Source organism: Hemibagrus wyckioides, linkage group LG06 (assembly GCF_019097595.1).
Source record: "Hemibagrus wyckioides isolate EC202008001 linkage group LG06, SWU_Hwy_1.0, whole genome shotgun sequence".
NCBI classification, from domain to species: Eukaryota; Metazoa; Chordata; class Actinopteri; order Siluriformes; family Bagridae; genus Hemibagrus; species Hemibagrus wyckioides.
The window spans coordinates 18,905,809-18,925,773 of NC_080715.1; the positions used below are offsets into that span (position 1 = coordinate 18,905,809).

A 19,965-nucleotide genomic window follows, 5' to 3' on the forward strand; every position below is an offset into this window, starting at 1 on the left:
AGATACTCAATCTATGGGATTGTAATAAAACAGAACAAGAAATCCCTGTAGTATGTGTTTTATGGCATTTTTATAGCATTTTTTTTTCTTCATTACAATATACAGCACAATTATTATTGACTTTGGTATAAAACATTCCACAGGAATTCTCGGATGAAACTATTCTTTGTTCAGTTGGACAATTTAGAGATCAGTGATCACATTTTTCTTATTCTAATAGTAGCAAAAGAAAAGTATAGCTGATCTCAAGACAATGCATACCATTTTCAAGTGCATCTGTACCAATAAGACACTTATTAACACTGCTTTTCTTGTATTTCAATACTACTGAGTCACATGCAATGTTTCAACAAAAGGCATCATATCACAGGAGGCATACAGAGAGATAAGCCTCATGGGTTGAGAATGAATAGTAGAATATAAAATACTGCTCATAATACTGATTATAATGCACCACATTAACTGTTTTTACATTAGAAACATTATGCCATAGTGTCACTAGGGTACTTTTCTCTGCATAAAACAGGGACATACATAGATTAATTTGTTTTAAGGCCTACCATCTGCATACAAGGTCAATTATACAAAGGAAAACATGTACGGCATAATATTTATACTAAACATAAGTTACAAGGCCCCTGTTAGCACTAATTATTACCCACAGTTACTCAGTATAGTGGTTATGGCTTCCTTGCAAAAGGGGGGAAAAAAGTAAGGCACGTGGTCAAAGTACTGATCACAAATGCCTAAGCTGTACCTATTTTCAGTGCCACCTGTACACAAACACAGCTTAGTTAACTGAATGTAATATGACCAAACATCTCCTCACTTTGCTACAAGTAAGATACATTCTTTGCACAGTTCTCAATTTACTTTCTTAACCTCTTTAAAAACCCATGCTTCCTATGTTTATCAATTACATAAACACTAAGCAACATTTTTAAATGGATAAATGTGTACCACAAGAAGACTCAGTACCAAATAAGACAGGGTAGTGCACAGTGTGCCAGCTCTATACAGTACGTAAAGTGCGGTGTATACACAATCAGACAGATTCATCGTGGATATTTTCTTCAACTTCATCATCTTTGACTATTCCTTCATCGATGCTCTCCATCCTAAGTCTCTGTCCATCTAGATACCGTGGTCCTCTCTGTGTGCTGCGTGCTGTCAATAAGCTGCTAGGAATTGGTGTGCTCTCCCCAAACAGCTGCAGCTTAGCATCATTCTCTATGGCCTTTGCCAGACAGGATGCAAAGCTGTCAAGGGACTTGTGGACATCGGCAGTAACTTGGACTGTTGGAATGTCACCTGGATAAAAAACGTAATTATGGGTAAGACATGGCTTGCAACAAATGTATTTCTCAATGTAAATACATACGTAATACATACACATATATAAATGCTACTATTAAGGAATTTATATGAGACGCTGGCAAAGCGGAAAAGGATCAGATACTTTTACGAGGTTGTTCCACTTGGTCCTCAAATGTGACAGAGCTTCTTCTTTTAAAGCCATTGTAGTGTGTGAAATTAGAGGTGTCAGATGAGTAGTTATCCAGCAGCATGATGTCTGTAGCTAAAAGAAAAAACAATGGGGATCACTCAAATGACCATACACAACATTGAGAGTAAAAAACATAAATCACCAGTAATTATAACCTTTCTGGATTTTAAAATTGTGTGGTTATGCTGTGGAGAAAGATTCATTTGACTATAACCAGTGTGGGAATTACAGGCATGTGCAGTCCTTGTGTGTTGCACATACATACCAGAGTCTTGAGTATAACTGAACCCAGTATCACCAGTGCTACTGCCAGGCCCTACAAGCTGCCCTCCTCCAACTAGCATGGCTGTCAGGTGTGGGGACATCCCCAAGTCTGAAGATGACATTTAATTGAACAGTTATAAGCTTTATATACTTCAGAGCATTTAAACATATCACAGCACTCAGAAACATGCACAATCTCTATTCATCTCTGGGGACTAACCAGTGATCCGGTTTGAGATGCTGAAGAGTCTTGACGTCCGGTGACGTGTGACGAATGACTCTCTGTAGTAGCGGTCCCCAAAGCACATGCCCAGCAACTCCTTGCGCACTGTTTTGTTCCACAGTCCATAGATTAATGGGTGGCATGCGGCACTGGTGAAAGACAACCAGGATGCTAGAGTCTCCAGCTGTGGAGAAACACTACCTTTTCCCCACAATGCTTCAGTACCAATCACCACCACATAGGGCCCCCAGGTGGCCAAGAACGTCCCCATCACCACCAGGATGGTGATGAAAGCTTTGCACTGGTTGCCTGAGTAAATGAGGCTCTTGCGGCTGCTGCTAGAAGAGGTGGAGGTGTTGGAGTTCTTGCGACCATTCTTCTGCATGCCAGACTCCTCCTGAGCAACCACCACAGTCCCACAATACACTTTGCGTGCTTTGATACGAGCTACACGGAAAATAACACTGTAGCACACTAGCATAGCTGCCAGGGGAATCAAGCAGCACCAAGTGACCCAGAAAGATGTATAGCCAACTTCCTTGTGCCAGGCTGCTGTGCAGGTCCATTTGAAGTTATCAAATTCAAACGCTGACCAACCAAAGAGCGGTGGCAGGCAGCCCACTAAAGAGTGAAGCCAAATGTAAACAATGGCCACTGTGGCCCGATTTCCTGTGATCTTCATGGGGTAGATCATAGGGTACAATACAGCATAATACCTAAGATTAAGAATGGACAGTAGTATCAGTTGCACTTAAAGACACATGCAGGTCAATAAATGACAATACATTTAAATTAATTTCATGCAATATTATACATTTTAATATTGAACATTAGTATTGCATATGAATTTTAACATATTAATAAAAATACACTCACTGATTTCTAAGAAAATGACAAAATGAACATATATACGATCTTACTGTCTACATAGAGAACTCACTCATAAGTATACTGAATCTACTACAAGAATTTGAATGAGACCATTCTAATGTCATTATATATATAAAAGGACAGACTGACTCACCTGTCAATGGCAATGGCTCCTAGTGTGAGCATGCTAGCAGAGCTAACGAGAAGATAAAGCAAGGCTGTGAAGTTGCACCACACCACCCCAAACATCCATTCTCGCTGCAAGGAGCTAGCTACCACAAAAGGGAGGGTGAGCACTGACAGAAGCAGGTTGGAAAAGGTCAGGCTAAAGACAAACTTGTTGCTGGGTGTCAGGAGGTAAGGCTTTTTATAAAGTGTCACAACAATAAGCAGATTTCCTAAGCAGATGAGCAAAGCAATAACTATGATTGAAGCTGACTCGAGCACCACAGCCCCACTGGCACCCAAACCCTCCAGCGATGTGCCATTCTTGCTGCTGTTCATCATGGAACCTTGTTATGCACCTGAAACAAAAAAATCCATTTAGGCAATGATCAGCACTCACACTGACAGACAGAAATACCAAATTATTCAAGTAGCTAATGAGTTCATAGTGCAGCATTGAGATGCCAGCCAAGGTAGTTCATTAAAAATCCCCAGGGATACCTACTGAATATACAAAGCTGCTTTTGTTACTGTAAGCCCAAGCTTCGTTATTATTCTGCTTATTTAGTGCTCATTTTCCCCGAAACTGGACAATTTGCTCCCAAACCAAAAGTGATCCTGTATTTCAAAAGAGTCAAAATAAAGAATGGACGTTCCTACTACAGCCTACTCTAACAGAGACCTAATTCTAATATATAATATAAATAATCTAAAATAATTTCAGAAGGGGTGGTGGAATTACACAAAATTAGACTTATGAGAGTGGTTCCTTCTAAATGTACTTGCAAGTGTTCAGTTTTTATTTTAATTTCCTTTTTTGTATTCATTCATTCACTCATTCATAGGTTTGTGGTGGCAGTAGGTTGAGTAGTTCTCTCCAGCAGGTCAAAGTGATGCATTACACTTCTGACATGTCCAAAACAACCTGGTGTGATTTCAGGTATACATGGAAAAAAATCTGAAGTAATATCACATTACTTTGTGTACTCACAACAGTTATTCAAAAGGGACCGTGAAAGGTCTGCGTTTCACATTTGCAAATGAAATACATTCCTAATGAGCCATTTCATGTATAGTGCTTCCATCTTAAAGACTTTTTACACACTTGCCACAATATTAAATATACACTATATTGCCAAAAGTTGAATTCAGGTGTTGGGCTTGGCCCCTTTGTTCCAGTGAAAGGAACTCTTAATGCTTCAGCATACCAAGATGTTTTGGACAATTTCATGCTCCCAACTTTGTGGGAACAGTTTGGGGATGACCCCTTCCTGTTCCAACATGACTGCACACCAGTGCACAAAGCAAGGTCCATAAAGACATGGATGAGTGAGTTTGGTGTGGAGGAACTTGACTGACCTGCACAGAGTCCTGACCTCAACCTGATAGAATACCTTTGGGATGAAATAGAGTGGAGCCATTCCAAAACTGGGACATCTGCCTTTACATGCACATGAGTGTAATATGGAGTTGGCCTGCCCTTTGCAGCTATAACGGCTTAAATTCTTCTCTGAAGGCTTTCCAAAAGGTTTAGGAGTGTGTTTAGGGGAATTTTTGACCATTCCACTAGAAGTGCATTTGTGAGGTCAGGCACTGATGTTGGACGAAAAGGTCTGGCTCGCAGTCTCTACTCTAATTCATCCCAAAGGTGTTCTATCAGGTTGAGGTCAGGTCTCTGTGAAGTTCCTCCACACCAAACTCCCTCATCCATGTCTTTATGGACCTTGCTTTGTGCACTTGTGCGCAATCATGTTGGAACAGGAAGGGGTCATCCCCAAACTGTTCCCACGAAGTTAGGAGCAGGAAATTGTCCAAAATGTCTTGGTATGCTGAAGCATTAAGAGTTCCTTTCACTGGAACTAAGGGGTCAAACCCAAACCCTGAATTCAATAATTTCGAGAGATGTCCCAAAACTTTTGGCAAAATAATTTACTTATCTGTGTGGTGCGTCTATATAAAACATCGAGCAATCTATAAAAATGTTCAAAGGTACACTACAGAGATGAAATCAGCTGTGAGAGTCACTGAGACTAACTTTAAACGTACATTTTAAATTCCGGACATTTTCTCTGAGCTTCTTGTACCATAACGGCATTATAATGTGTGAGTGAAGAGGGTGTGATGATTTTCAGCATGGGTCATGGACTTTTTTTACCTACTAAATAAATCTCATAGCTCCAAAAACTCAGGAAGTAAAAGTCAGACACAAATTGTTATCATTTTAAGGTTAATGTGTGGATTATTTCTTTCCCCTTACAAAGCAGAATGCATGATTTCATGCATCATTGAAAGAATCTGGGAAAAATCTGAAAAGTATTCATAGAAATACTAATTATGACCTATTAAATACTACAGCATGTGTTAACCAACATTTTAATCTTTTGCATGTAGTTTAAAATAAATAAATAAATAAAAATAAATTGGCTAGCAAGTTAGCCAGTTTTGCTAGCGTCGCTTTCTAGTGCAACATTGTGCTGGCATTGTACAAGAAGAGATGAAACGATTTACATCGGCTTTTGCGTCTACTTCCATTATCTATGAAAACATCCTTAAACATGCTATAACATTTCACGATATGAGAACAGCAGTATCATAGCTACACGTTTGTACACTTTTCAGCACTCCTCTCCCGGTAAAGAGTGAAGGGAGTAAGACTTTAAATGCAGACTGAAGTAACGTTAGCTAAGTTAGCTAGCAACATTGTATATAAAGGAAGGAAAGTTCCTCCTCAGAAGGTTCAGCCAGCTCAGGCGCATATAAAGTCTCCTCACCTCGAGTGAGATGCTCCAGGCTATCACCGTCCTGTGAGAACATGGCAGACGCTAGATTTGGACTCTTCTTTCCTGCAGAAGTTACCAGAAGTGTGTGAAATCTGGATGCATTTTCCATGAGAGATTTGTGGTGGTCGGTGCGGATAAAGAAGAGGGCAGTCCTTGGGTTTATAATGGCGTCTGAATCCCTGGGTTAAAAACTTCCCTCAATCCCTCTCCCCTTTCCACAGACTCCACAAAGTAACACTCCCGTAACCAAACCCGGGTGGGCGCTCCGACCCACACTGGTTTTATCTTTTACTGGACTTTAATAAGCACTGTTCCTGCTTTTGTCCTCGTGTATGAAAGGAAAACAAGTTACTCCATGTGACGTTTCATACCACATTCCTTAGCTGTAGATATAAACCTAACGTTTCAGTATGAAATCAGTGAATTAACCAATTGATAGTGTGTTAGAAAGAAAGCATCGACAGATTATCCCTTCAAATAATTATAATAATAATAAAACATTCTCAACATCATGAAGTGGATATATAAAAATATTCCCGCATTATTTTTGCATAAGCATCATGTGTGAATCACAGCCAATCCTATCCCCCTCCTCCTCCTCCTGCTCCTGTATGGGGCGTCCTGGGGTTCTATTCTAAACAGCTTCCTACTGGTAATGAAGTGCACTACAAAGGTTATAGTGGGCCTTGTTGCATAGCCTGACCCTTAGTTTTGAGACTTTTGCAGCAAGTGACCCCCCATTTAACTGTAAAGTCAATTCCAACTGCATGTTTATTCCATGGACATTATTTAAATGTGTACAAAAATATTGTTTATTTATTAGAGGCACAAAGTTTTTAGTCCTAAATGTTCCCTTGAAGAAACAAATTAGTTGATATTATTTATAACCTAACTGGGTTATAGATTCAGTTTAAGTGATCAGAGGCTAATAATTTTAAGAACTCAATAATAATCATAATAACATTTTAAAAAAATATATACAGATGTGAGTTCCACCACTGTAACAAAAATCCCCCTACGGATATGTATCTTTTAACCCCCAGGGGTCCCAGGACCATAGTTTGAAAACCATTGGCCTACTTTATGAGTATTATATCAGCTTTATCCTCAGATCACAAAAAACTAGACTACCATTTTATCTGTTTTGTACTGATAACTTTAATACACAATAATCACTGAAAAATATTAGATAGAAATATAGAAAAGGAATATTCAAAATACGTGGACTTAGCACAGAAGGATGGAACAAAGATGAATGGTCATTATTCAAAATCACATCCCAGTAGTTCAATCCTCATGGTGGCAGCATTCTGCCATTTTGTAGGTATAATTCTGATAAATTTGGAGAATATTGGAGGGTAGATATAATTTTTCACATGGCTGTTGTTATCAGAGTTTCCCATGAATGTCTGCAAAACAGGGGGTTAGAGATTAAATCAGGTGTCTGTGTAAAGCGCTGTACCAAAACACCATTTGTTTACCCATGTTTGGTGCTGTACCTTTATTTCATAGTCTTCATTATCTGAGTACTTGGTCCATTTCTTGCCATCATCACTGTACTCTAAAACATAAGTGGTTACAAACATCTCTGTCTTCAGTGACTTCGCTCCCTGGGTAACAATTCCAGAGATTTTCTTGACCTCCTTTAATTCTATCTGGATCCATGGATGATTATCATTACTCTGTGGAGGGCAACAATATGCAAATGTAATGAATGAATAGATTTAGGATGTATGCAAACAAATTATGATTTATGTGCTAGCTACCTTGGCTTGCCAAGCATTGAGTGATCCTTGTTTATCAAGACGGGCCAACCAAGGCTGCCATGAGCCAGAATACCAGCTGGTAGCAACAGAACTGGCTGTGATCTGATGATCATTTATATATCCACTCTGCATTCCCAAGGGTACTGAACACCCTGCAAACATGCATATTAGTCCTATTACTGCCAGGGGCTGACATAAGTGATATGGAAAACACGTGGCAAAAAAAGTGTCTGTTACAATTATTCGAATGCATGCCTATTTAGACCACTGAACAAGATGGCATAAAATAATGCAACAGAAAAAAAACAACTAAAAAATATGACAGGTGGTCAGTGGAACTGAAGTTTATGCTTACCAGATGTGCTTAACTTGTAATAATTTAGAAGTACTGCCTGCTTGTCTATTGAGACAGAGTGAGCTTTGGGAAATGGACACACTTAAAGCAAGCTAGTAAACATCTGTCAGCCAACTTTGTTTACGATCTGGTTGGTTACGACCTGATACCAGCGGGTGAGACTGCTACTCTAATATTCAGAAAATAGCACTGTTGTTTTTTCACAGGCCTTAAAGCAGGCTTGCTTGTGAGAGGGGGTTTTCACAGGTCAGCATTATTTCAGGAATACATACAGAAAATTTTTTTGCATGTTTTTTGCTTTGATGCACATTTATATTTGAACTATTTTGAAGCCTGAAGCACGTCACAGGTTCAATTAGATAAAAAGCACTTGATGTTGAATTGAAAGTGAAGATGGGAAGGAGAATGTCGAATATAGTATCACTTTTATGAGCACTACACCAGTCATATATTACTAGAGTACCATTAGAGTACTACATGGAATACTAGCACCAAAAATATGTCAGTCCTTGACTGTGGCATATTGAAGCTGTGTGTCACTGATATTAAACTTTGATGATGAAAGAACTTTTCACACCTACCATCTAACTCACATCCATAGAACTCCATGCGAACTGTTGGATAATTATATGAATGTGAGGGGTAAAGCCTCACATATCGACTAATAATAGGTGGGAAGAATATATTCTCCTTCACTTCATGGGCTTCTCTATTGCCTTCAAACGTCTGGGGAAAAGGAAAAGAAAATAGGCAAAATCAGAATTTACAAAAGTGTCTTTGCAATGTATTGTAGCATACACTGTTGTAGTTACTTACCTTTCTCGAAGTTTTGCTGTCTCCTTTGTACCAACTCCATCTTTTGCGGTCTGTACTGTAGAAGATTGTGTAGTTCAGAACATAGTGAGAGGTGAAGATTTGTTTGGCTCCCTGTGTGGCTATTTTACTGATCACCACTGGCCGCTGGAAGTCTACCTAGATAGCAGGACATTCAGGATCTTTTCTTGTAATTATTTAGTAACACATTGTAATTTAGGGGTAATAACTTTAGTAAGTTGCCATTATATGATGATACCTGTATCCACTCATCTGGCTTTGTTGCACTCCATGCATTATATTTTCCTGAATTGTGCAGTCTGGCCAAATTGGGAAGCCAGTAGCCTTCAATTTAGAAGAAGTTTAAATTTGATTATTAATCATGGTTGTTGCCAAGCTATCTGAATCATGCCACATATGACAAAATGACCAGGAATGTGAAAATACCTCTAGAATTGGATGCTGTTATTTGGCTGTCTTTAACAGCTCCAGAACTCAGACCAAGAGGGTGGTCACATACTGTAAAATAAAAACAGAAAGAATGCACTTGCAATCTAGTGATGGGAGGGATTTGACAAAGATTCCCATTTATTTATTCTGATACCCCGTTTACCAAATTCATCAGTCTCCTCTAAAAGTTGTGGAACAGCAATGCCAATTCTTTGGCCAATTTTGGGTTTGGGATAAATTTTGGGAATATGAATATTAGACAGTATTTCAGAATTTCAGCTTTCATTTCCTGATATTTACATCCACTTGACATTTGGGTGAGCCAAAAATATTAGAAGAGATTATCCTAAAGTAAATAACACATATATTTGGTTGTGTATCCCTTGCTTGCAATAACTGCATTATGCCGGCAACCCACTGATGTCACCAACTGTTTTTTTTCTTTTGTGATGCTTCTCCAGGTTTGTACCACAGCTTTGTTCATTTGTTATTTGTTTTGGGAGGTTTCTCCTTTCAGTCTCCTATTCATGAGTTGAAATTCATGCTCAGTTATGTTACGGTCTGGTGATTGACTTGGCCTTTTTTGTTCTATTGCATGATGAAGTTCTTCTTAATTAGACTGAATGCATTTCTCTGTAAATTAGTAAACAGAATGTGACTTCTGAATTCATTCTGCTGCTACCATCATGAGTTCCATCATCAATGAAGATTAGTGAGTCTGTTCCAGAAGCAGCCATGCAAACCCAAGCCAGATGATCCAGAAATGAATGCTGAAATTCCCATCTACTTGGATATCCCCTTCAGATATGCAAGTCTACTCATAGCCCTCATCCAAAAGGAGCTCATTGTTTTGCAAACAACACCAAATCATTTTAACCGAAAATATTACGTTAAACAGTGATGAAATATTTTGATACCATTGTCTAACACTAAAAATAGGGTCTGCATCCCTCTCTGCTGGGAAATTCCAACCTCAGATTCCAACATCCAAAGCCCTGGCTTCGAGGGCCACATCTGCAGAGTTGCAAATCTTCCTGCAAACCATCACCAGAAATGCAAAAATAGGTTTATTAACACATTTCAGGAATGTAAAACAACACAAAATACGAAGAAAAAAAACGAAACCTGGTAAAAGTGGATATACTCCATGACGATGGGGGTCATTATGTTTATTAAGGAAGGTTTGGCCATGAAAGTGAATACTGTGGATGTCTTTTGGAGAGCCCATGTTTATAAGATGCCAATTTACCAGCTGTTCAGCATACATGCGAAGTCCTTTAAGACTGTATATAATTCCATTGATCGCTAAAAGGGCAGAAAAAAGAAAGCTGTTAAGGTACTAGCTTTGATATGGTTGATTATTTCAAAGTAATGCAGAGCAATTTTCAGAAAATCAGCAACAAAAACACTAAATAGCTCCAGTAAAATACCATGAAATTTGATATTGTTATTAAAATTGGGATCCAGAGTTGCTTTTCTGTTTGTTTTCTTGAGAATCTCCAAGTTTTGCTCATAGTACCAGCTCTTGTTCTCATCAAACGTCATAAAAAGTAACATAAAATCTTGTGTGTCTACTGGATTTTTAGCCAGAGTGCCCTTTCCACAAACCAGAAGCGGCCCAATCAGTCCAGAATGGATGTCTCTCTCCTGCATAAAAAAATTAGAGTTTATATTCATTCTAAAATGCTTTAAATAGTAGCTACAAGGCACCTCATCTTATATTTAAACTCACAGGATTTACGCCAGAATAGTAGGTCCATATTCGGCAGCCAGATTCACCATTTGATGGCCCCACTTTGTCATTTACTGTCCAAATATATGTGAAAGTTTTATTGGGTTGAACTTCATCATCATGCTTGTACCAGTAAGGTGAGTTATCTTCGTAAATCAGCCCCTCCATATTTTTGCTATATGATACTCCATTTGCATGCAATGAGTATGGGCGACTGGCAAGATTCCTGAACACTACCTAGAAGGAAAAACAGACTCATATTTGCATTTAATGTAGATTTGAATGATCTCTTTGTAGTCCAAAGTCCAAACTGTTCAATCAGCAGATCTTACATATATTGTTTCATCAACTTCAGCTTTAATGACTGGACCCATGATGCCAAGATGCTCATCGACTTCTCCACGTATGTCTGGTGTTGTAAATGAGCTGTCCAAATATGACCTGAACAGCACTTTCTTGAACAGCTTCGGCCTCTCCTTCACTGAGGCTTTGTCTTCCCTCCTTTAGAGAGCAACAGAAGAAAAAAGGTAGTGACTCAACTAAAAGAACTTTAAGTTACACTGTTTGTGAAATGTCTTTCAACCTGATCAATGTTTTTGTTTGATGATTTTAAGTTCTTGTGTCTTTTATATAGACACATATTTTAAAATTTAGACTTTTGTTAAACATTCATATGCAATTATTATTACTACATAAATAATTGTTATGTAATTCTATACAAAAATGTAGTTAAAATATCTCTGCAAATGTAGAGATATTAATGTAGTTTAAATTCTGTACAAAAATGTTTACTACATACACTTTTTTTAAAAATCTTTTTACACTTTAAATTGTAAATGTAATAAATGATTGGTATAGTATTCCAGCAAAACCGTACATTTTGGATAAACAAAAGTCCTTTATCAACTGGGCAAGCAATGTGTTTCTGAGGCTATAAGAGGTGAAATATTGATTACTTTTGTCCATAGCCTGCGTAATCCCAGTTAACTTCTTCAGCAGTAATGAAGTAGACCCTGGACTTGCTGCCAGCCATTTGCAAGGAATATTTAGATACTTCATCGAGTACGTCAGTTTCTGTTTGAGGTGGTTTTCCATATGGGTCTCTGTATTCAACATATTCATATTCTTCTTTGTAATCAGAGGGGTTCTCAAAATCAAAATCCTTCTGGCCATGAGGAACATATATTTCATATTCATTGAAGTCATTCCTGGGATTGCCTATAACTATAGCTTTGGGGATAATTTCTTCTTCAACATGAGAAGGCGCAAAACCCCTTGGAGAGAAGAATTTTGGAGAGAGGGCACTACGAGCTTGCGGTTTGTAATCCTTTCTCTTTTTTGTCTTCATACCATACCCTTTCATCGGTTTCACCCTTTGTAGAGATATTTTTTTCTCCTTTTCTTTTACACTGTTTGGTTGCTTGTCTGTTATATATTTGTTCATGTGATCTGGGAACTCCATTTGCACCAACTCATGTTTACCTTCATAGCTCCAGTTCTTTGCTTGTGTATCCAAAGGTGTGGTGAGAATGACCATAGTGTTGTTGCTGTCCTTTAGATAAATAACCACTTCATTAAGATTAGTTTCAATGTTTGGTATAACCTCTTCCGTTACTGAAGGTTCGTATTCCACTTCAGTGCCATTTAATTCTTTTTCTTCCTGTACTGAAAGTTCGTATTCCACTTCAGTGCCATTTAATTCTTTTTCTTCCTGTACTGAAAGTTCGTATTCCACTTCAGTGCCATTTAATTCTTTTTCTTCCTGTACTGAAAGTTCGTATTCCACTTCAGTGTCATTTAATTCTTTTTCTTCCTGTACTGAAAGTTCGTATTCCACTTCAGTGCCATTTAATTCTTTTTCTTCCTGTATTGAAAGTTCGTATTCCACTTCAGTGCCATTTAATTCTTTTTCTTCCTGTACTGAAAGTTCGTATTCCACTTCAGTGCCATTTAATTCTTTTTCTTCCTGTACTGAAAGTTCGTATTCCACTTCGGTGCCATTTAATTCTTTATCTTCCTGTATTGAAAGTTCGTATTCCACTTCAGTGCCATTTAATTCTTTATCTTCCTGTATTGAAAGTTCATATTCCACTTTGGTGCCATTTATTTCTTCAGCTTCCTTTACTGAAACTTCGTACTCCACTTCAGTGCCATTTAATTCTTTATCTTCCTGTACTGAAACTTCGCACTCCACTTCAGTGCCATTTAATTCTTTATCTTCCTGTATTGAAACTTTGCACTCCACTTCAGTGCCATTTAATTCTTTATCTTCCTGTATTGAAAGTTCATATTCCACTTTGGTGCCATTTATTTCTTCAGCTTCCTGTACTGAAAGTTTGTATTCCACTTTGGTGCCATTTATTTCTTCAGCTTCCTGTACTGAAACTTCGTACTCCACTTCGCTGCCGTTTAATTTTTTATCTTCCTGTACTGAAAGTTCGTACTCCACTTGGGTGCTATTCAATGCTTGAATGGTCTTCTGTGTAACATCTGAGACCACTTTGGGGTTATTCAGATCTTGACTCATTTCAAATAATGATTCTGAATTGATCTCTGTATGATTTAATTCTTGGTTATCCTCAGGCTCTGTTGTTTGAGTGGTATTGCCCAGCAGTTCCACAATGCTGTTTGGCTGCTCTGTAGATGTGATGCTATACTCAACTAAATGGTCATGGATATTTGTTTCTATCTGTTTATCATGATTCAGTAGTACATACTCTTTCATATCATCATCTGTAATACTAATATGAGAGTTAAGAGCAGGTACACTGTAAATAAATATGTTCTCCCTTGACCTGTCATTGTCCTCTACCAACTCCACAGAGTCACGCACCAAGTCTAGGGTCTGTGCCTCTGTCACATTCTCTTTATGAGTCTTTGATGTTTGAGTTGATAGCAATAGCTTTATCTCTTCTGTTAATGATGTGTTTTGTCTGTTTTCTGAGGTGATTTCTCTCTCAAAATTTTGTAGAAGTGAACTGTTACTGGGATGAGTGGTGATTAGTGGTGAATGGTTAGTTCCATTTATTCTGGAGTTAGCTGGTACTGATTCCAGAGCTAATTTGATTGATGGCTCTGTTGTGCTTTCATTTTGAACAGCTGTTATTGTAAGGTTTTTATCATCAAGCTCCAAACCGAAATTGGTTATGTTTTGGATCACATCAGTGGAAAGCAGCTTATCATCCTCAGTATCCAACATAGAAAAGTCTAATAGTTCCATATCATTCTCTCCTTTGTTCTTCTGTGACCTTATGCCAAGAGCTGTTGCATAATAATCGCTGTATGAATCAGTATCATCAACTGTGGTTTGCTTTAGATTGGATTCTTTTTTTATTACTGTCTCGGTGGTTGTGGGTTTCCACACTTCAAATTCCTCTTTTACATCATCATCATCGTAATTGTAACGTTCTTCCACAATGTAATCCCTAAAGCATTCAACATCCCTAAACTTCACACGTAATCCTTTTTGGGTCTCATGTGTGTTCAGTGATGCCATTAGCCAAACTCCTTAATAATAAGAATAGAAGGCATAATGAAAAGAGAAAGAAAAAGAAAAATGTGTTATAGTACATAACTCGATTTCAAAACTCATATGTTATTACAAACAAATTTATGGCATACTACATGGAATAATGTAAGTTTAAACAAAGATATAAGTGACATTTACACAAGAATATTTACAAGAATATTGTTTTTTACTGCCCCAAATTGGTCTTTAAATAACATTTACATGTCACATATTTCAGCATACTGACCAACATTAGCCATGTTCATGGAAATCGTCTCTCCTGTCATGGGGAACAGACTGAGGATGTCCTCCTCTCTGTTGTTCAGTTCAAATGTATGTCCATAAAATGTGGCTGTTTGGATGTCATCTTGTTCCCCAACACTAGACACATGCCAAGTTACAATCTCACCATTGCAAAACCCCAGGACTTGGCCACTTTCATATACATAACCATTAATTGCTGTGAAGAATAATTTATATGAAAATTTATATAACCATTGATTGCTGTAAAGGATAATTTAATTATGATGATTAATAATTAAATTGATAAACTTATTGAAATTCAATTACTGTGCATACAAATCTACTCACTGTGCATAACGTTTGATTTATAGAAGTCTGGATCGTCTGGTTTTACAGTTTTTGGGTCTCCACAGAATGTGAGGATGTTCTCATTTAGGTACCAACTCTTGTTTTCATCAAACACTGCAAACATAGCATGCTGCTCCTTGTCTGCCCTCAGCTGAAAAATGGAGCAAAAAATGACATAGTATCAAATAAATCAATAATAAATGTCACATGAGATACAAAATTACTTACATGTAAAAAAAAAATAAAATAGAATAAATATCACTTTGAGACATTACCTGGACATTCCTGGTACTGAGGGACTGGCTTTTGCAGATGAGAAGTGGCCCAACAAGACCCGAGGCAATGTCTCGTGGAGTGTTCACCGCACTATGATACATCCTGGTGAGACACCTTGAATCACTATTTAATGGCTCGTCCTCCTCAATGACTCGCCACACATATGTGTAGGTCTCCCCTGGTTGCACTGCATGGGTCTGGTTCCCTTTTAGATGATAAGAAACATTAAAACACATCAGTTTTTTTCTATTCCCTTTTAAAATTTTGGGCATTATTTATCAAGCTTGATAAAAATAGAATTACTTGTAAACCATTCATTAATGTATTTACATATGACATTTGACATTCAAGAATGATCTATAATTGTGGAAAACCATTTGTATACTATTTGTGTGTAAAATACGATACAATAGCACCAAGCTGCTATTGTGGGGCTCCTGAGCAAGGCACTTAACCCTCAAGTGCTCAGTTGTGTAAATGTAAGTTGCTCTGGATAAAGGCATCTGCTAAATGTCTTGTGCAATGGTTCCTGTTGATATCCCCCTTTTCTTAGCTTTAAAATGGCTTGCTTTTCTCCAATAGTCATTTGTCCAGTCTTGTGTTGATTTGTCCTTTTTACCAACAAGTGCAATCTCCATTGGCAAATCCCAGGATTCAAACCAAGAGTAAACATTCAGAGCTATTACTTTTTTAAACAATCAGTCTAACAGGAAACACCACACTTCCACTTCTGTCTTCAATAAATTCTTTTTTCTTTTATGTTTTTTTGTGGGAGTTACTAAATACACATCACTTAATACACATAAATTAGGCCCAATCTCACCATTGGATTTTGAGTATTACGATATTACGAAAGGTGTAGGGTCATCAACACAATGATAATAAAAGACCATTTAAAATATTAGACTTTAGAATGTGACATACTGTAAATGGAAATGGACATTTTACTAACCTCCGTCAGGGTAATTAACTCCCTCTGATGCTTTATCGATGGTTAATCCATGAGGATAAATGCTGTATGGACGTGATGCTTTGTTTTTGAACACAACCTGTAAACATAAAATAATAGGTATCATTATTGATTATCAAAAGGACACCAGCCTACACTACCAAAACAACAGTGTCATATGGCCTGATTATGCTATGATTTTGTACTTTGTTCTGGATTTTTCACCCATTTACCTTTATTATGTCTCTGATCTGTGCTCTGATCACAGGACCAAGAATTCCCAACTCCCTTTTTCTTTGCTTATCTTCTGCCCTTTCATTAAATGATTCATCCGTATACTGAGTGAACACAGCTTTTTTATATTTCTTACCAATCCGCCCTGCACCCTGTTTTAAGTAAGTGGACCGAAAATCCCTGTGTGAAAAGGAACAAGACACCTGTAAGTGTAGTTAACACAGGGGATCAGACAGTGTTTAATAGTGATTGAAGTATACCTGTCCACATTATCTGGCAAATTTGGAGCATAATCCCAAGTGATCTCCTCAGCTGCAATGTAGTAAACCCATTCTTGACTCTCTCGTTTTTGCTGAATGGTAAGCCTTCGCTTCGGTGCATTAAACTCTTCACATTTATTAATGTTCAGAAAGCCATGCATCCCAGCTGAAATAAAATGTCATGTTATTGTTAGATTTCATTTTAAAATAATTGTGTGAAGTTATAAGAGGTTTTTTTTTTGGATGGAAGCAAAGCACTATGAATTGGAGTGACTGAATTGGAGTGACCTCTAACATGATATGCATGATGCAACCAACAATATTCAAGTAAAAAACAAATAATCATTTTAAAGATTTGGTAGACTTACATAAAATAAATGTACGGGGTGCTGTATTAAAAGCAAAATGTGCTTATGTGTAGAATTAGTTAAAGGGTATGCACATATGTGCGACTGTGTTATTGTAAGTTATGAATTTTCTTTTTTCTCCATAAAACATTTCTTTTTTTTTTCCATGTAATATTAGTTGGTTGCTATATTGTATGTCTTTTGTCAAAGGAACATCTAGATCTAGTCTTGTTGTGTCACCAGGTCTTACCTTCCAAGTGTTTGCTAACATGAGAAGACAGAAGCCAGCGACCAGGGTAGATGGCCACCATCTCTGCACTGGTAGCTGTACCACTGATAATGCCAATTGAAGACACCTTGTGTCCATTCTGCTGTAGAACCTGGCCATTGAAGTGCACAGAAAAAAGCTCTGGCTCAGAACTCATACCAACTAAGTGCCAGGTTACTTTGGAATGTGCACACACATTAAGATCTGGAGAAGATCAAGAGAAATATTATAAGAGAGAAACTTACTCATAAAACCTGTATAGGCACTGATATTCTGTTAAAAAAAAAAACAGTAAACAGCTTACGAGGTATAGAGCCATTTGTGAAACCGTTGATTGTGTATTTCACATTCTCTTTGAGTGGTGCAACCCCTGTGCTGTACCAGGTGTTGCTCTCATCAAACACCCCAAACAACAGTGTGAACTCCTGATGGAAATGAACCTGGTTTCCAGACTCATCAAGGCTGTCTGTGAAACAAAGGCATATATATCATGCAGGCTGAGCAAGCTTTAGAATAAACAGCGTTATCTGTAACCCCTTGGTAATCCAAACCGACAGACCATCAAAAAAGAAGGGCACCCTATTGATTAACTGACACATATTATATATAATAATGAAGATAATGAAAAATAAACATACCAGTTTTACAAATTAGCAGAGTACCAATCAGGCCCGTGTTGTAGTCCTTGACAATATCATTATGTGAGAAATAAGTATATGTGACACATGGGGGATCTGCATCCTGTGGGGCCACCTCTTTAGTTACCTCCCAATAGTATGTATGTTCTTTGCCAGGATCTATGACATCATCCTCTTTCTCAAACTGGGACGTGTTGTCAAAGTACAGTGATCCTAAAGGATTAAAGATTTACAGCATCAAATGTTAATATTTTGCTACCTGTTTATAGAAACATCACAGGCAGTATTAATCTTAATTCTGTATTGAGATCCCAAGCCTTTGAAAAGGTGAAAAAAATGAACTTCCCCCATTCATACTAAAATACTAATCCCCCAAAATACTAATCTTACTTAACCATAAACGGAATTTATACTTACTGGCAATTTGTTTACTCAGTTAAGCAAATAATCGCTTAATAGCAGATATTTAGCTGCCATTAGATATCTACCATTTACTGTTTCTACAAATTCATCGCACAGTAATCATTCGAATGACAAGAACATAGTTCATACCAGAACAGACAGAGCAAAAAATTGTATTGATTGTTTTTTTAGTCTTCATTTTGGACTTGGGTACAGCTTGTGGTTAATATGTATGACAAAGATAAATACACCTCTTCAGTTTACTCAACTGGACAACTGCCAAAGAAAAAATGCCCTTTCCTAAGCAACTATTTCATTTTGTTTTACTTTTTATATACACATACTTACTATAGCTGGCATAATGTTGACATGTATTTAGTTTATACATTTAAGACACAGTTTTACATACCTTCAGACTGTTTTCCATAAGCAATGCCATGTGCATGGATACTACAGGGATGATCCGCCATGTTCCTGAATGTGACAATTATGGTGTCACCAACTTGGCCACGGAGTGTGGGTCCCAGCAGCCCTGAAGACATAGAATTGTTTCATAATTCTCTAGTAGTTTCAGAGACATACTTAACTGTGGGGTCTTTTAAGATTCATATCTTATAAGATGTTTGCATTTTGACTCATATTAAAATAAGAACCACCTTACAGAAGTAGACTGAATACCTGACCATGGAGTTGTTTTGGCATTTTTGAAATGTGGGTCATATTCCCTGTACACTGTCTTTTTATAGATGGGACCAATGCTACAGAAAAACAGAAATGTTCATTTAAAATAAATATATAAAAGCACAATTCAGATAAACTGAACCAGTCCAGTTCAGGTTTCTAAGCTTTATGCAGGTTTCTAAGCTATCTAAGTAGCTATTGCTTAATAGCCAATAAGAGCACAGAATGTTTCACCAACTCTGGTATAGTCTATACTCTAAAAGACATACAAAAGAGCTTTTTAACATATACATTCATCTAATGTTTAATTTAAAAGCTTTTTTTATTAATTCCTAACACATGTAGCTATATACTCTCTAAGAAAAATTTCACTTACATGCAAATTATTTTTAAATGCTGTAAATTTTTATAGATTATCTGAAACACATTAACAAAATAAATGTAATCTTATGGGAGTTTTGAAATTAAATAAGACTTTATGATATTGAAAACAAAAAATGTGACCCAAATTTAAGTCATTATCACACAAAAGCAATTCTTGACATATTTTTAAAGTATTGCCAGACAATGATAAAATACCTTTGTGATCCATTTGTTGTATAATCCCAATTAATGATAACTGCAGCAATGTAGTAGTGTCTCTCCACTGCTATTGCACATTGACTCAGAAATGACAGAAGGACCGAAGCATACAAAGCAACCGGCCAGAGAGAAAACCTCATATCTCAGGCTGGAGCTCCAGGTAAGGAGCGTCTGTTCAAGAGTAAAGTACCTTCTGATCTCCCAGTAAAGATTTGCTTTATAGATTAGCTTTATCTCTCTCTCCCACAGAAGCCACACAGCCCCCACCTCCCCAAACACACACACACATGAATGCATACACCAT

General features: G+C 37.4%; 2 protein-coding genes across 2 annotated transcripts; both read right to left on the reverse strand.

Moving 5' to 3' along the window:
- Positions 1-48: 48 nt before the first annotated feature.
- Positions 49-6,733, reverse strand: gpr161a (G protein-coupled receptor 161a). Its single transcript, XM_058391507.1, has 6 exons — positions 5,801-6,733; positions 3,019-3,388; positions 1,992-2,710; positions 1,773-1,880; positions 1,460-1,579; positions 49-1,311 (listed from the first exon to the last, which is right to left on the reverse strand). Exons 2-6 carry the CDS (start codon positions 3,369-3,371, stop codon positions 1,046-1,048), a joined length of 1,566 nt encoding a protein of 521 aa, XP_058247490.1. The 5' UTR covers positions 3,372-3,388; positions 5,801-6,733; the 3' UTR covers positions 49-1,045.
- A 208-nt stretch (positions 6,734-6,941) lies between these two features.
- On the reverse strand, positions 6,942-19,880 carry f5 (coagulation factor V). The gene is made up of 25 exons (XM_058391500.1): positions 19,659-19,880; positions 19,077-19,156; positions 18,808-18,930; positions 17,997-18,209; positions 17,663-17,824; positions 17,341-17,562; positions 16,744-16,909; positions 16,483-16,663; positions 16,253-16,349; positions 15,300-15,505; positions 15,025-15,175; positions 14,681-14,893; positions 11,882-14,432; positions 11,258-11,426; positions 10,926-11,162; positions 10,624-10,840; positions 10,319-10,498; positions 10,111-10,227; positions 9,191-9,262; positions 9,003-9,088; positions 8,747-8,902; positions 8,512-8,656; positions 7,576-7,727; positions 7,309-7,491; positions 6,942-7,218 (listed from the first exon to the last, which is right to left on the reverse strand). Exons 1-25 carry the CDS (start codon positions 19,799-19,801, stop codon positions 7,072-7,074), a joined length of 6,369 nt encoding a protein of 2,122 aa, XP_058247483.1. The 5' UTR covers positions 19,802-19,880; the 3' UTR covers positions 6,942-7,071.
- Between the last annotated feature and the right edge of the window lie 85 nt (positions 19,881-19,965).

Excerpts from the sequence above, each read along its gene's own strand:
- f5 (XM_058391500.1), bottom strand. The coding sequence starts at position 19,801 with ATGAGGTTTTCTCTCTGGCCGGTTGCTTTGTATGCTTCGGTCCTTCTG. Across the intron at positions 15,176-15,299 it reads TCAGTACCAGGAATGTCCAG|CTGAGGGCAGACAAGGAGCA; the intron begins GTAATGTCTCAA and ends TCCATTTTTCAG. Across the intron at positions 9,263-10,110 it reads ATTTTTAGTGTTAGACAATG|TATGTGACCACCCTCTTGGT; the intron begins GTATCAAAATAT and ends TTTATTTTACAG.
- gpr161a (XM_058391507.1), bottom strand. The coding sequence starts at position 3,371 with ATGATGAACAGCAGCAAGAATGGCACATCGCTGGAGGGTTTGGGTGCC. Across the intron at positions 2,711-3,018 it reads GGAGCCATTGCCATTGACAG|GTATTATGCTGTATTGTACC; the intron begins GTGAGTCAGTCT and ends TCTTAATCTTAG. Across the intron at positions 1,580-1,772 it reads CAGTTATACTCAAGACTCTG|CTACAGACATCATGCTGCTG; the intron begins GTATGTATGTGC and ends TTTTTCTTTTAG.